We start from the raw sequence: 16,676 nt of genomic DNA on the forward strand, positions 1-16,676 counted from the left end.
AGTGATTGAGGAGATGGCAGAGGGTGAAAGAATATAGCTCTCTGATAGGGGAAGGAGGTGGGGAGCTGGACAAGGGGGACAGGGAGACCGGTGGATGAAGTTAACAGAAATTAAAGAAATCAATATTGAAGCAGTCTGGTTGGAGACTGCAAAATTGAATATTGCGTAAGATGTTGTTCCTCCAATTTGAGGGATGGCCTTATTTTGGCAGTGCTAGAGGCTATGGATAGACATGTCAGTGTGCCAATAGCGTGTGGAATTATATGATAGGCCACTGGGAAGTCCTTGCAGTTGCAGTGGGCAGGGCAAAGGTAGTCAACAAAATGATCTACCAGTCTGTGTCCAACCTTCCCGATGTAGAGGAGGCTATGTTGGGGTCTTCCACTTCCCTATACTCTAGTACTATCAAAAAATATATTTGTATTTACTGAAATGTCACTTTTTTTGCCCAAATTGCAACTGAATATATTTATTATATATCCTTTCATATTTATCTCCTTTCTGTCTTGGCATATCTGATCATTTAATTTGTTCTGCTGTTGTGGTATATCCTACTTGTTGTATGGCAGGAGCAAGTGAGAATTTTAGTACATGACAATAAACTCATCATTATTGTAGGGAGATGGACATTTTAGAGAGCACTGGTTTTCTTATCTTCATCAGGGCTTTCAAATGAATGTCCACCTTTATCACTCCTTGATGTTTATGGAAACTAGTGCTGGTGGTTATAAAAAACAACTCTTTCATATATTAATCTGTTCTTGGCATAGGTAATGGGAGTATTTGATCCCAGTCATAATCTTCACTGAAGTAATGTCTTATTTTAAAAACCACAACCATTAATGTGCGGTATAGAAAATAAAACACTTGTTCTTGGTTTAAAGGTTTATTTACTGCTTTATATACAGTTCCATACTCAAGTGACACCTTTTGCAAAGTTTACTTGGACAGACCTACAGATGTGAGCATCTGATAAGGCAATTTCCCATTAAAACACAATTTAAATTACATTTGAAGGACAGGTCAGGAACAAATTATACAATATTTAGCTGGAGCACAATATTCATTAGGTTATGGACACCAACCTAATTGATGTAAAGCAGAATTGATTTCTATTTTGGAAGATATTTGGCAGGATTTCAGCATGCAGATTGAGAGGGCAAAGTGAACTCAAGTTATGTCATTGTTTCTAAAGTCAATCCATTTGAAAAAAAGAAAAATGTTGGTGCGTGAGGAAAAACAATGAAATTAATGAAAAACCATAACAATAGAAGGTGATATGTAGGGACCTCAGTTCCCAATCCAATTTTGAAAGTAGATTTCAATATCAAACATCAGATTCCAAAATCTTCAAGAACAAGTACATAGTTAAGAGCCAATCACATTGACTCAAAAATAGGACCATATGTCACACAGTCATCTTTAAGACAGGATTCTATCCTATTTTAATATTCAATTTAATCTCATGTGTCCAATATAATTAATCAGACAAGACCAGATGTGAAATCCACATATGTACCAGTCAACTAATCATAGGATCAACCTATGAATAGATCATGTGGCAATCTAATTTGCTTTGTGGACTTCAGACAGTTTTGACGACCAAACGCAAATGATCACGAACATCAGCAGTAGCATCTATATTAGGACAACCTCAGGGGAGAGAAGGAACAGGGAGAAAAAAAAGAATTAGATATTTATACCAAGAACAATGAAACTTCTATTGGACAATTTCAAGCAACATGCCTTAGTTACATAGAATTTTCAAATAAAGAATACAAAGTTTAATGATAATACACGAGATCCTGACCAATTTCAAAGAACTCTCAAGCAAATCTTAGTTATCCAAGGGTGAATAAGCCAACAGTTCTTGTGCATGGCATGTTTAAAGAGAGTGTTACTATCTTAGACCACAAATTATCAACTAAGTTCAGGAAGTTCAGTACAAATAGCAAGGTTTGCAAAGTTGCATACAATTGTTTGTTCAGATTAACAAATTTAAATCACAAAACTTCCAGGCAAATTGGAAAACCCTGCCTTTGGGATTGATATCAGTACACATTTCAAGCAGCAGAGACAAAACCAAAAAGAGCAGCATGAAGAAAGCTGTTCTACATAGAACAGCCTGAATCCCTGTGCATTCTAGATCTCAGAAGCATTTGCGATGGACAATGGAGGGCCCAGATTCGTCATATTCCTGCTTGGTGATCCACATTTGCTGAAAGGTAGAGAGCGAAGCCAAGATGGAACCTCCAATCCACACTGAATATTTCCTCTCAGGTGGAGCAATAATCTTAATTTTCATTGTGCTTGGAGCCAAGGCTGTAATCTCTTTCTGCATTCTATCAGCAATACCTGGGTACATAGTTGATCCACCAGACAATACTGTGTTAGCATACAGATCCTTCCTGATGTCTATATCACATTTCATTATGCTGTTGAAGGTTGTTTCATGTATCCCAGTTGTCTCCATTCCTAGGAAAGAAGGCTGGAAAAGAGCTTCTGGGCATCGGAAGCGCTCATTGCCAATGGTGATGACCTGGCCATCAGGCAACTCGTAGCTTTTCTCCAGAGATGAAGAAGAGGCAGCCATTGTCATCTCAGTCTCAAAATCAAGAGCCACGTAACACAGCTTCTCTTTTACATCTCGTACGATCTCCCTTTCAGCTGTGGTAGTGAATGAGTATCCACGTTCAGTCATAACCTTCATCAAATAGTCGGTGAGGTCCCTGCCTGCCAGATCCAACCGCAGAATAGCATGGGGCAAGGCATAACCCTCATAGATGGGCACTGTGTGGGTAACACCATCACCCGAGTCTAGTACAATGCCTGTAGTGCGGCCAGAAGCATACAAGGACAGCACAGCTTGAATGGAGACATACATGGCTGGTGTATTAAATGTCTCAAACATGATTTGGGTCATCTTCTCCCTGTTGGCTTTGGGGTTCAGTGGTGCTTCTGTAAGGAGAACAGGATGTTCCTCTGGGGCAACTCTCAGCTCATTGTAGAAGGTGTGGTGCCAGATCTTCTCCATGTCATCCCAATTGGTCACAATTCCATGCTCGATGGGATACTTTAGGGTCAGAATTCCTCTCTTGCTTTGGGCTTCATCACCAACATAACTGTCTTTCTGACCCATTCCCACCATAACACCCTGCAATCAAAAGAAGTGCATAATCCAGCTACAAAGTACAATGGAAAGATTGCATGGTTACCTGGGAAGGCAGGAGAATTGCTTGCTTTGCCACTACAGAAGTCTGTAAATCAAATTTGAATGAAATGGAATTTAAAACACAGGACTTTTTAAGAAGAGGGGCACCTGACACAAGTTGACAGTTTCACCACTTATACTGAAATTTAAATGTATTTTTAAATAACGATTTAAGCTAATAGACACCATATGGATTCTTAATAAAAGATAACAGCAAGCTCCATTTTGAACCTTCAGAACAGGCACGATACAGATCATAACAAAGCACAATACAAAAAACATGACACCCCCCCCCCCCCATAATAAATAAATTACAGGGACACAGGATTCATTTCTTGCAGTGTCACATCTTCTGTCTGGGCTCTCTCCAGCCAGATGGCATTAACATCGACTTTTCCAGTTTCTGCTAACCTGCTCTCTTCTCCCCCACCCCCCACCCCTTCCTTTCCCTTTTCCAGGTTTCCTACCTCCTTCCCTCCCTATTCACCCAGCCATCCCTCCTCCCCTTGATCCCTCCTGTCTCCTCCCTCCCTTCTCTGCCTATCACCTCCTGGTTTTGCGAACACACCTCTCCCCACTCTTTTGTTCGGACGCCTGCTGACATTTTTCCACACCTTGAGAAGGGTTCAAACCTGAAACACTAGTTATATATTTTTACCTTTGCTACATAAAGGACACTGCTAGACCTGCTGAGTTTCTCCAGCATTGTGTTGTTACTTCAACCAGGGTGTCTGCAGACTTTCATGTTATACTTTTCACTCTATTGAGTTGCAGACAAGGAGAGAAATTAATCACCCAAACATACTGGCAATCCTTAGCAAACAATAGAAATTTAGGTAGAAAATTTAGGTAGGAAGTAAAGTTTTGAAAAAAGGACATTTCTTCCAATCTGGCGTATTTTGTCACAAAAAAAGATCAATTTGACTCACGTTTAACTAATAGTAACTAGCGCCTATTAGAAACTACATGATTTTAAATTAAAGCTGCCCCTCCATCTTCATTTAAAGAACTTGCCTTCAAGGAACACTTGTCTCAGAAATAAGGCATTAATTGTAGCCAACAACTACAATTCAATGATCAGTCTCCTAGCAACCTACACAATCCAATTTAAAATTTCACATGTTCTGCTGAACAGGATTTTGGCCAAGGGTGGCAAGAGTGCTCAGGTTAATTATTACTCAACTATTTTTTTCAAAAAAGTCCATTTGATTATTGTATTTTTTTAAATAAAACAGGCTCTTTTGAAAAAGCACGAATATTCATGCATATTCAGATACAAGCCTACTGTTGCTAAATAGGGCAAGAACAAAGAGGAGTGAAACACAAAAGTCTACAGACGCTATAACTGTGATTAAAAACAAAATGCTTGAGGAACACAGCAGTTCTCACAGCATCCATAGAGGTAAATATATACTGCATAACTGAAGTTGCGGGCCTGAGCCCTTCTTCGATGTATGCAAAAAGCAGCTGACACCTGAATAAAAAGGCTGGGAGAGAAAGGACAGGAGGGAGGGAACAAGTCAACAGACAAAAAGCGAATATTGGATATAGGACAGGAAAGGTGAGAATTGATGGTGGGGGGTGGGTGGGAGGTGGATCTGTGAATGCAGAGCTGGAGACAGGGGGACAGAGATAGAGCTAGAGGAAAGAAGACAAAGGAAGAATAGAGAGATGGAGGCGGGGGAAACAGAAACCTGAGAGGTTGATGTTAATGCCGTTTAATTGGAGGATGTCCAGACAGAATATGAAGTGTTGTTTCTCCAATTTGTGGATGGCATCAGTTCAAGATTTCCTTTTGTGTCAAGAAATAGTACAGAATATGTAATATATCACAAAATTTCCTTCTGCATGATGCAAGGCAGACAAAGAATCGCTATTAGTGTTATCTGGCACCCCTTACAGTATGTGTCTGGCAGTGCACGAGGCCATGGACAGACATGTTGGTATAGGAATAGGGCGGGAAATTTAAACGGGTTGCCACTGGGAGATTTACCCACACTGCAGTGAACAGAACGAAAGTGCTGAACAAAGCTATCTTGCCCCGGTAGATGCATCATTTCCATTTGCTCCTGTCCTACTGAATTGGTATTCATTTACCTTGACTCAATTTTGTCCCTCCACCCCTCCCACCTCCCCCCGGTCCAATCCCTCCTCCTCCCCCTCCTCCTCCCCGGTCCAATCCCTCCTCATCTACATCTGCAATACTTCACATGCCCTCCATCCCTTCAACAACTTCCCTTTCCTGAACCCGACTGCTTCATCTTCACCATGGACATCCAATCACTATACACCTCCACCCTGCCATACTAAAAGCCTCAAAACCCTTTGTTTCTTTCTTGATGATAGGCCCAACCAGCCCCCCTTCATCACTACATCCACTGGCTGGCAGAACTTGTCCTCACCCTCGATAACTTTTCCTTTGACTCATTCCACACTCTCTATCAACTGGGTAGCCATGAGTATCACATGGGCCCCAGCTATTCCTGCCTTTTTGTTGGCTAAGGGGAGCAATTTATGATACAATCCTACACAGGCAAGGCTCCTCAACTCTTACTCTACTTCAATGACGATTACATTGGAGCTGCCTCATGCACTAATGATGAACTCATTGACTTTATCCACTCCCCTTGAGGCTTCCCCTCGATCTCCACCAACTTAGCCTTCATCTGCATATCCTGCATTACCCACTCATCTGCCGTGACCCTCTCTGCCCCCATGTGGAACAAGGACAGGATTCCCGTAGTCCTCACCCACTATCTCACTAGTCTCTGCATTCAGCATATCATCCTCCTCCACTTTTGCCACCTACTTCGTGATCCCACCACCAGATAAATCTTCCCCTCTCCTCCTTCCATGGGGTCTGCTTCCATCATGACAACCTCATCCACTCTTCCCTGGCACCTATCCTTGTGACTGGTAGAAATGCTATAATTGCGCCCACACCATCTTCCTTATCACTATTCAGGGCCCCAGACAGTCCTTCCGAGTGAAGCAATACTTCACTTTTGAATCTGCAGTGGTCATCTAATGCATCTGCAGCTCCTGTTGTGGTCTTCTCTGCATTGGAGAGACCAGATGTGATATCCTCATCATTCGGCACCTTTTCTGTGTCTAGTGCTCTCCCAGTGGCCACCCATTTCAATTCCCCACCCCATTCCATTGCCGAAATGTCTGCCCATAGTATTATGTACTGCCATACTAAGACCACCTGCCAATTGGAGGTACATCACCTCTGGGCACCCTCTAACCAGATGCCATTAATATTGACTTCTCTGGTTTCCAGTAGTGCCCCCACCCACCTCTGATGTCTCTCTCTATTCCTATCTCTATGTCTTCTTATCCAGGGTTGGTGCTGAGGGTGGGGGGCATCCACGGGCATTGTCTCCCCAAGTGAGATGCTGTGCCCCCTCCTGTGTCATTACCGTGTGTGAAGTGTCACTAGCGTCTAATTGGACATACGCTAGCGACTCTCCACCCTCGCCAGGCCGTGTCACTAGTATGTGTCAACCATCAGTAGTGTCTTGTGATGCTTGCCACAATAAAAGCAGCACCCTCGTCTCCTATGTCAGAGTGGCAGATGATGTTAACATTTGTCAGTAGGTAGGTCCCATCATCCAACAGCACATCCCCTCTAGTGGGTGAGTTTATGTGCATTCCACTGAGCCCCCCCCACTCTAACATGCTAATGCCCCCCCCTAACATTTATTCTGGCGCCGACCCTGTCCCCCCCCCTCCCCCCCCCCCTCCCCCCTCCCCCCCCCCTCTCCCCTCCCCCCCCCCTCCCCCCCCCCTCCCCCCCCCCTCCCCCCCCCCTCCCCCCCCCTCCCCCCCCCTCCCCCCCCTCCCCCCCCCTCCCCCCCTCCCCCCCCTCCCCCCCTCCCCCCCTCCCCCCCTCCCCCCCTCCCCCCTCCCCCCTCCCCCCCCTCTCCCCTCCCCCCCTCCTCCCCCTCCCCCCCTCCCCCTCCCCTCCCCCCTCCCCCTCCCCCTCCCCTCCCCTCCCCCCTCCCCCTCCCCTCCCCTCCCCCTCCCCCCTCCCCCTCCCCCCTCCCCCTCCCCCTCCCCCCTCCCCCCTCCCCTCCCCCTCCCCCTCCCCCCTCCCCCCTCCCCCTCCCCCCTCCCCCTCCCCCCTCCCCCTCCCCCCTCCCCCCCTCCCCTCCCCCCTCCCCCCTCCCCTCTCCCCCTCCCTCCCCTCTCCCCTCCCCCCCCTCTCCCCCTCCCCCCCCTCCTCCCCTCTCCCCCTCCTCCCCTCTCCCCCTCCTCCCCTCCCCCTCCTCCCCTCTCCCCCTCCTCCCCCTCTCCCCCTCCTCCCCCTCTCCCCCTCTCTCCCCCTCTCTCCCCCTCTCTCCCCCTCCCCTCCCCCCCCTCCCCCCCTCTCCCCTCCCCCTCCTCTCTCCCCCTCCCCCCCTCCCCTCTCCCCCCCTCCCCCCCTCTCCCCTCCCCCCTCCCCTCTCCCCTCCCCCCCCTCCCCCCCTCCCCCCCTCTCCCCCCTCCCTCCCCCCCCTCCCCCCATCTCCCCTCCCCCCCTCTCCCCCTCTCCCCTCTCCCCCCTCTCCCCTCTCCCCCTCTCCCCCTCTCCCCCTCTCCCCCTCTCCCCCTCTCCCCTCCCCCCTCTCCCCTCCCCCCTCTCCCCTCCCCCCTCTCCCCCCTCTCCCCCTCCCCCCTCTCCCCCTCCCCCCTCTCCCCCTCCCCCCTCTCCCCCTCCCCCCTCTCCCCCTCTCCCCCCTCTCCCCCTCTCCCCCTCCCCCCTCTCCCCCTCCCCCCTCTCCCCCTCCCCCCTCTCCCCCTCCCCCTCCCCCTCTCCCCCCCCCTCTCCCCCTCCCCCCTCTCCCCTCTCCCCTCCTCCCCCTCCCCTCCCTCTCCCCCTCCCCCCCTCTCCCTCCCCCTCCCCCCCTCTCCCCCTCCCCCCCTCTCCCCCTCCCCCCTCTCCCCCTCCCCCTCTCCCCCTCCCCCCCTCCCCCTCCCCCTCCCCCCTCTCCCCCTCCCCCCCTCTCCCTCCCCCTCCCCCCCTCTCCCTCCCCCTCCCCCCCTCTCCCCCTCCCCCCTCTCCCCCTCCCCCCCCTCCCTCCCCCCTCCCCCCGCTCTCTCGCTCTCTCGCTCTCTCTTCGCAGAGCCACTCCCTCTTCTGATCAATTCATACCTTTTCTCTTTTGTCCTCCTTCCATATGCATATCCTTCTGTCTACCTTCCATATGCATATCCTTCTGTCTGTTGGCCTGTGCTCACCCCCTCTGCCCCAGCCCTTCTCCCCCAGCCTTTTTATTCATACTTTGAAGAAAGACTTGGGCCCAAAACGTTGGTAATATATCTTTATCTTCTATGGCCGCTGCGAGACCTGCTGAGCTCCTCCAGTATTTCTGTGTATTTATTAAGAACAAACAGGGTCGCCTCTCCCGAAAGATCAGCATTTTTTTTTTTAAAGTCATCAGACAGCTTCAAAGAATTTCATGCCAACTTTTAGAAAAGGTTTTTACAAAACCATAGTAGAAATTTTTAAATTCAAGAAATATTAACTGCAGTGTTAAATCAGTAGCAGAAATAAAGAGGAATAAACCAATGTGCTTGGACATCTATTACCCAGGACCGAAGTCTAAACTGAATTTTAAATAATAATTGTAATATTCACTCAAAAACTGAAGTGAAACTTTACCTGGTGTCGAGGGCGTCCCACGATGGATGGAAATACAGCTCTGGGAGCGTCATCCCCTGCAAACCCTGCCTTACACATTCCAGATCCATTATCCACAACCAGAGCTGCAATCTCATCATCCCCCATGGTTTCAAACCTGCTAAAATTCACTGCGGATAGGAATAAAATAAAGTACAGCAGATTAGAGACCACAAAATAAATCCTCCACTTACAATTGACCAATAAGGCTTACCTTTGAGAAGAAACCTTCCACAGTGTTTAAGATGAACAATAAATTCCTTACCTTATTCACTGATCTTTTATACTGCACAGGGCTCCAGTTCATCTAAAAATCACATGAGCAAGGCATGGGGGAGGAGCAAAAAATGAGCTGAACACACATCATTACATATATTTTTAAAGCTGGCATTTTTATTCAAACTGTTTCTCTTTAATTTTTTTTGTTAGGGGTAGGAATGAATGAATCTTTCCTCTAGATCGTACTGAGCTTAACCTCTTCTTTGCCTGATTTCCAATTGCTACGAATATTTAGAAAGGAAAATGAAGATTAGTATTGGTCTGGAGCATATCATAGACATTGAATTCCTTTGTGTGAGGTAGCTTATTAAACTGTCAAATGTGGATCCCACAAATAAGGATATGTTTTTACCACCCTTGTTTCTGCAAGATTAAAAAATGAACGATAATGAAACTCTAAACGAATCATTGCAATCAGTCGTTTATCGATCAATCTTTAACAGATCCTACAGTGATACAAAGGATAATTCCAGCAATGGAAGGTGTTGGGAGACAAACTTGCCATGCTACTTGTTCCTTTCAATCTATAATTAAAACATGTCATACATCAGATTACTCAATACTATCAATTTATATTAATGAATCAAATGCTCGCCATGTCATTTCTTTTCCTGAGGAATCCCAGAATCATTCCAGAATACAAGTATTCACTCTTGGGGCAGGTCGATGGGATAAGAATATTCCATTGTCTCGGGTAGTGGTTCCCAAACTCTTTCAGGCTCCTAGGCCACATCCCTAGTGCCCCGCCGACCCCCCTCCCCACACACATACAATGAACACATCTCTTTCTTTGTATTAGGTCTACTGCAAATTTGAAGCAACATCTAATCTAACACTATAAACAAGGAATTGCAGGAGTGTTGCAGCAAGAGGAGGAGCCCAGGAGTCGGGAGAGCAGTGAGTGTAAGTGAGGGAGTTTTACAAAGGAGGGCAACTGAAGGTTTAAACAGAGTGCTGATCTGTGGGAGTGAATTCTTGAGATAATTGGCAGGGACAAATAAAAGGAGGAGAAGCTGAAGAGGAGTGGCCAGTGAGTGAGTGGCCCAGTGTAGGAGTGGAGCTTTGAGATTTTGGCTTGACAGGCTTCGGTGAGCAGATGCTTCCAATGAGGTAAGGCCCAGTAAGATCCAGTAATTCAATTAGGAATGGAGTCAGCTAGGGCAGTGGATTGCTCTGATTGTGGGATGTGGGAAATCTTGGACAGCACAATTCTCCCTGATGACGACACCGGCAAAAGGTGCATCTGGCTGCAGTTCCTGACAAACCAAGTTAGGGAACTTCGGATAATTCGGGAGGCAGAGGCAATAATAGACAGGAGCTTCAGGGAGACAATCACCCCCAAAAGTCAGGAAGCAGGTGCCCAAAGAGTGTGAAGATATTGCGGAGGGCTTTGATGACTGTGGCCGTGGTCGTATCTGGGCATGGGATGGTAAAAGGGAAATGGAAATATTCAAAGATGACTGTAAGGAACTAGGCATTCCAGGTGGAGGAGGGGAGGGGCCCCTTGAAATCAATGCTTAGGCAATCAAAGGAGCAGGTAGCATTGATCAGGTGCACCTTGTCTGGTTGGTTGAATTGCAGTTTGCATTTGGTGCAAACCTAGCAGTTTTTAGTCATTGTCCGGACTTCCTTAACAGAGTATGGTAGATTATGAGCTTTGATAAAATGGAAAAACCTAGTTACTCTGGGTTGACAAATGTTATCATGGAGATCCTGCAGTCTATCTATTTGGACACTGGCACAGGTCCCACGGGATAGAGCATACGGGGTTCATTAAGTTTGCCAGGCCAGTAGAGGATGCTGTAGTTGTAAGTGGACAGTTTAATTCTCCACCTGAGGATTTTACCATTCTCGATTTTGGCCATTTGCTTATTATTAAATCTGCATGCGACCACTCGCTGATTGGTGAGGAGAGTGAATAATTTTCCGGCGATGTAGTACCTCCAGTGATGTACTGCCTCCACAATGGCCTGGCCTCCTTTTCAACGGAGGAGTGGCAAATTTCAGGGCCCTGGAGGATGCGTGAGAAAAAGGCGACAGGTCTGCCCGCTTGGTTGAGTGTGGCAGTCAGGGCAAAGTCAGATGCTTTGAATGGTGTGGAGTCATCTATGACATGCATGGTTACCTTGGCAATGTCGTCCTTGATATGGTCAAATATAGCTTGGGCATCTGCTGGCAGGAGAAAAGTGGTGGCTTTGACCAATGGGTGAATCTTGTCTGCATTGTTGGGGACCCATTGAGTGTAATATAACAAGAACCTGAGCCATCTCTTCAGTGTTTTTAGGGTATGTGGGAGGGTTAGTTCAAGCAACGGACTCTTGCGGTCAGGGTCAGGACCGATGACATCGTTCTCAACCATGCAGTCGAGGATGGCTAGTTATACTGTCTGGAACTCACATTTGTCTTTGGTATAAGTAAGATTCAGGCATTTTGATGCCCAGAGGAGCTTGTAGAGATTTGGATCGTGATCTTGCAGGTCGTGGCTAGATTGGCAGGAGGATGGGAACCAGAGTGTTAGAGCAGATAGTGAGGTGGAGGAGGATGAAGGTCATGTGAGGACTGCTTGAATAGACAGAAATCAAAGGTTTGCACATGATAGAAACTTTCTTGTGTATTTATTTCAATTGAAGAATTATTGTCAGTAAAGCAGATGATCTTAGAGCTTGGATTGGCATGTGGGATTACAACATTATTGCTATTAGTGAGACTTGGTTGCAGAAGGGGCAGGACTGGCAGCTCAGTGTTCTGGTGGTTCTGTTGTTTCAGATGTAATAGAGAGGGAGGGATGAAGGGGGAAAGAGTAGCATTGCTTGTCATGGAAAATATTAGACAGGATACCCCAGAGGGCTTGTCTTCAGAGGCTATATGGGTGGAGCTGAGGAACAGGAAAGGTGTGACCACACTGACAGGGTTGTATTATAGACTGCCTAATAACCAGAGAGAATTGGAGAGCAAATCTGTAGAGTGATAGCAGATCGATATAAGAAACAGAAAGTGGTGATAGTAGGAGATTTTAACTTTCCACATATTGACTGGGACTCCCATACTGTAAAAGGGCTGGATGGCTTAGAGTTTGTCAGGTGTGTTCAGGAAAACTTTTAAAATCAATATATAGAGGTATCAACTAGAGAGAGTGCAATACTTGATCTCCTATTAAGGAACGAGACAGGACAGATGACAGAAGTATGTGTAGGGGAATATTTTGGGTCCAGTGACCATAATGTCATTAGTTTCAACTTAATTATAGATAAGGATAGGCCTGGTCCTCGAGTTGAGATTCTAAATTGGAGAAAGGCCGATTTTGTTGAAATGAGAAAGGATCTAGGAAGAATGGATTGGGATAAGTTGTTTTCTGGCAAGGATGTCTTCAGTAAGTGAAGGCCTTAAATGCAAAATTTTGAGAGTGCAGAGTTTGCACGTTCCTGTTGGGATGAAAGGCAAAGTTAACAGGCATAGGAAACCTTTGTTTTCAAGGGATATTGGTGATCTGGGTAAGAAGAAGAGAGAGGTGTATAGCAAGTACAGGCAACAAGGAGCAAATGAGGTTCTAGAAGAGCATAGAAAATGTAAGAAAATACTTAAATAGGAAATTAGGAAGGCAAAAAGAAGGCATGATTTTACTTTGGCAGATAATGTGAAGGAAAACCAGAAGTGTTTCTACAAGTATGCTAAGAGTAAAAGGATAGTAAGGGACAAAACTGGACCCTTGGAAGATCAGAGTGGTCATCTATGTGTGGACCCTCATGAGATGGGGGAGATCTTGAACAATTTTTTTTGCATCAGTATTGACTCAGGAAACTGGCATGGTATATAAGGAAGGCAATAGTGGCATGGAACATATATAGATTAAAGAGGAGGAGATGCTTGGTGCCTTAAAGTGAGTAGATAAATCTCCCAGGCTTATGCAATATTCTCTTGGACCTTGAGGGAGACTAGTGTAGAAATTGTAGGGCCCTGGCAGAAATATTTAAAATGGTCTTAGCCATGGTTGAGGTACCGGAGGATTGGAGGATAGCTAGTGTTGTTCTGGTGTTTAAAAAAGGCTTCAAAAGAAAACCAGGAAATTACAGGTGGTGAGCCTAACGTCAGTAGTAGGTAAATTATTGAAGGGTTTTCTGAGAAATCAGATATACAGGTATTTGAACAACCAAGGGCTGATTAAGAGTAGTCACCATGGGTATGTGTGTGGTAGGTCATGCTTAATGAATCTTATAGAGTTTTTTTAGGACGTTTCCATTAAAGTAGATGAAGGAAAGGTTGTGGATGTTTTCTACATGGACTTTAGTAATGCCTTTGTCAAGGTCTCATGTGGGAGGTTAGTTCAGAAGGTTCAGACATGGAATGGTTGTAAACTGGATTCAAACTTGGCAGAACGGGAGAAGACAAAGAGTGGAAGTGTATGATTGCTTCTCAGACTGATGCCTGTGATTAGTGGTGTACCTCAGAGATCGGTGCTGTGACCATTGTTGTTTGTTGTCTATGTCAATGATCTAGATCACACATGTCAAACTCTGGCCCGCAGGCCAAATTTGGCCTACGATATAATTATATTTGGCCCGCAAGATCATTTCAAAAATGTATTAGAGGTGGCCCGCTGGCCGCCGCGCCAGTATAGCGCATGCACAGTAATACAACAAATCCCAGAATGCATTGGCGTCAGCCTGCTAATCGCCCCCACCTCCTCCGTTTACATTGCAGGGTCTCACCGTGGACTCTGGTTTTGGGGCCTGGCCAGTGTCAGGGGAAGCCAAGGCCGCTTCCCAGCGCCCGGAACCGGAGGCCTCGGGCCTGACCTCGCCAGGACCGTTGCTCACTCCCTCTCCCTGCCGCAGGCCGATCCCTGACGATGACGGGGCCGCTGATCCGCCGAGATGCCGCCCTGCAGCGAGAGCCGATGCCCCCGCACTGTCGTTGTCCAACCCGATCGCCCGCAAACCCCGCCCTCCTGCACACAGGCCTGAGTAAGTATTATGAACTTTAATCTCAGGATAAAACGATCTTCCAATAGTTTCATGTCACAGAGATAAATATATTCCTGGTTAAAAATGGTCCTGCACCTGGATACAAGCTCATTAGGCATAAAACTTGAAAAGTGTGTCAATCAAAGGATATCTGTACCAATGGAAAAAGGGCATGGCAAATAACCCTGCTAGAGTTCATGCCCACAATCAGTCACCCATTTGATTGTTTCAGGAATCATGTTATTCTCCCACATTCTCAATAGCCCTCAGATTTTACTATTTGACAGCACACTAGCAACATTTGACAAATCCTCTATAGAGAAATATTATTTATTGAATATTTTATTTCTCATTTGTTAATGCTTCTGGAAAGAGTTTATCCAAAACTATTATTAAACATTTATTTTAATAAGAAAAAGTTTAACATTACATATGTTGAAAGAAGAGAAAACATGCAGATGTTGTTGAAAACTTTCAATAAATATTTAGTTCGGCCCTCGACTTAGTCCAAGTTTTTAATTTTGGCCCTCCGTGAATTTGAGTTTGACACCCCTGATCTAGATGATAATGTGGTAAGTTGGATCAGCAAGTTTGCTGATACAAACCAAGGTAGGGCTTGTCTTCAGAGGCTATATGGGGCACTGAGGACTGTGGAGCAACAAAAGGATCTGGGAATACAGATACATAATTCCCTGAAGGTGGTGCCACAGGTAGAGAGGGTTGTAAAGAAAGTTTTTGGCATCTTGGCCTTCATAAATTGAAGTATTGAGTGTAGGAGTTGGGATCTTACGGTGAAGTTGTATAAGATATTGGTGAGGCTAAATTTGGAGTATTGTGTGCATTTCTAGTCACCAAACTACAGGAAAGATATCAGTAAGATTGAAAGAGTGGAGAGAAGGTTTACTAGATGTTGCTGGGTCTTCACGGGTTGAGTTACAGGGAAAAATTAAACAAGTCGGGACTTTATTCCTTGGAGTGTAGAAGAATAAGGAGAAATTTGATAGAGGTTTACAAAATTATGAGGGGGGGTATAGCGTAAATGTGAGTAGGCTCTGCCACAGATTAGAAGACATAAATATGAGAGGAGATGGCTTTAGGGTGAAAGGGGAAAGGTTTAGCTGGAACATTCAGAGAGTAGTAGGAGCTGTCATCTGATGTGGTAAATGCGGGCTTAATCTTAAGTTTAAGAATAAATTAGATAGATACATCGATAGGAGAGGTCTGGAGGGTTTTGGGCTGGATGCAGGATAATGGGACTAGCGGAATAATGTTTCAGCACATTCTAGAAGAGCCAAATGGCCTGTTTTCTGTGCTGTAGTTTTCTATAGTTCTATGGTTCTAAGCGTATGCATTTTGCAAATAAAACTTATACTAAAGCAATTTATTTAGCAATATGAAAAGGTAAATTTGCATCTCACCTGATATAACATGGTTGGTCCACGTCCCGAGCAGTCGGTCACCATCCCAAGTGATTGGTCACCGTCCCAGCAGTCCCATCCCAGCCAGTCACCATCCCAGCCAGTCACCATCCCCAGCCATCACCATCCCAGACAGTAACTCCCACCCCCTCCTCACTGAAGGATAGCGCTCAATGAGCATTGCAGGCTGAGTTTGCCGGAAATGTTCGGACCGCCTCCTTTTTCCTCACCACCACCTGTCCGCCCCTTTTTCCTCACTGCCCCCTTGGATCTTTCCACCACCCTCGGGTGGGGTGGAGGGGGGGGTGTTGACACTACCGACTTGGGAATGACTGGTCTAAAGCATGATATCTCTGATAATGCAGCATTCCCTTGAGATATTGACCTAACCTACTCACCCAAGTCATGTGTGGGATTTGAAGTGAGATGAGAAAGTATTAATAATTGAAAAGGGCTGATTTTGGGGCATCTCAAGATCTCCATTTCATTTGACAAACCATTATTCACTTCATCATTGCTTTGCTAACTTCAGCTATCAGGATTAAGGATGAAAAGGAAAAATGATCAACACATTTCCATTTCTGATTCTCCAGAGTTGCTTCAAATATGCTTAGTGCTATTCAAAGTGCCACCAATGTCCTTACAGCAACAGCTAGCAGTGCAATTACAAACAGGAGCCTTTTCTAATCATCCTCCATCAAATTTGACTTGTTTCCGGTTTTGGGAGAATTAATAGAGCAGCCATTACTCTCATGAAAGCTGTTATGCTTTCTTCTATGTTTATATAGCAACCAAATAATATCTTGTGAGCTTTGTGGGATAGTGATTGCAATTAATATTATTTCAAACCAAGATCTGATGATCTTCCTCTTAAATTGACACAAAAATAAGCTGCAGTTAGTGGCTAACTGTCAGCATTCCCAAGTGAGACCAATGTTTTTTATATAGGCTGTGAATAACATAGCTGGCCAAAAATGTAGTAGCTCGGGACATCTTCCATCTTGGTGATTACCTGTACGTGTGAAAATGGCTTAAACGGAAAAATCCATCACTTATTACATTTTCTGGAGCAATAATTTGTTTTTACTGGGAGAAATTGTTTGTTTCCTTCAGCACATTATTTAGTCGCTTAAAATTAGAGT

The 16,676-nt window shown here is 45.7% G+C and overlaps 1 protein-coding gene across 4 annotated transcripts; it reads right to left on the minus strand.

Annotated features, from left to right (window-relative positions):
* Positions 1 to 2,061: 2,061 nt before the first annotated feature.
* Positions 2,062 to 14,516, minus strand: LOC138755688 (actin, cytoplasmic 2-like). 4 transcript variants are annotated; one of them, XM_069922116.1, is made up of 3 exons: positions 14,504 to 14,516; positions 8,859 to 8,962; positions 2,062 to 3,154 (listed from the first exon to the last, which is right to left on the minus strand). In XM_069922116.1, the coding sequence occupies exons 1-3, from the start codon at positions 14,514 to 14,516 to the stop codon at positions 2,150 to 2,152; spliced, it is 1,122 nt and encodes a 373-aa protein (XP_069778217.1). In that variant the 3' UTR covers positions 2,062 to 2,149. The 4 variants fall into 4 exon arrangements, with proteins under 4 accessions (XP_069778217.1, XP_069778219.1, XP_069778218.1 ...); XM_069922118.1 differs by lacking the exon at positions 14,504 to 14,516 and having other exon boundaries at positions 2,062 to 2,488; positions 2,654 to 3,154; positions 8,859 to 8,951; XM_069922117.1 differs by lacking the exon at positions 14,504 to 14,516 and having other exon boundaries at positions 2,062 to 3,025; positions 8,859 to 8,984.
* Between the last annotated feature and the right edge of the window lie 2,160 nt (positions 14,517 to 16,676).

The sequence above is a fragment of the Narcine bancroftii genome, chromosome 2 (assembly GCF_036971445.1).
Source record: "Narcine bancroftii isolate sNarBan1 chromosome 2, sNarBan1.hap1, whole genome shotgun sequence".
Taxonomy (NCBI): domain Eukaryota; kingdom Metazoa; phylum Chordata; class Chondrichthyes; order Torpediniformes; family Narcinidae; genus Narcine; species Narcine bancroftii.

Coding starts and splice junctions, on each gene's coding strand:
- LOC138755688 (XM_069922115.1), bottom strand. CDS start 8,984: ATGGGGGATGATGAGATTGCAGCTCTGGTTGTGGATAATGGATCTGGA. Junction 3,155..8,858: donor TGGGACGCCCTCGACACCAG/GTAAAGTTTCAC, acceptor TTTTGATTGCAG/GGTGTTATGGTGGGAATGGG.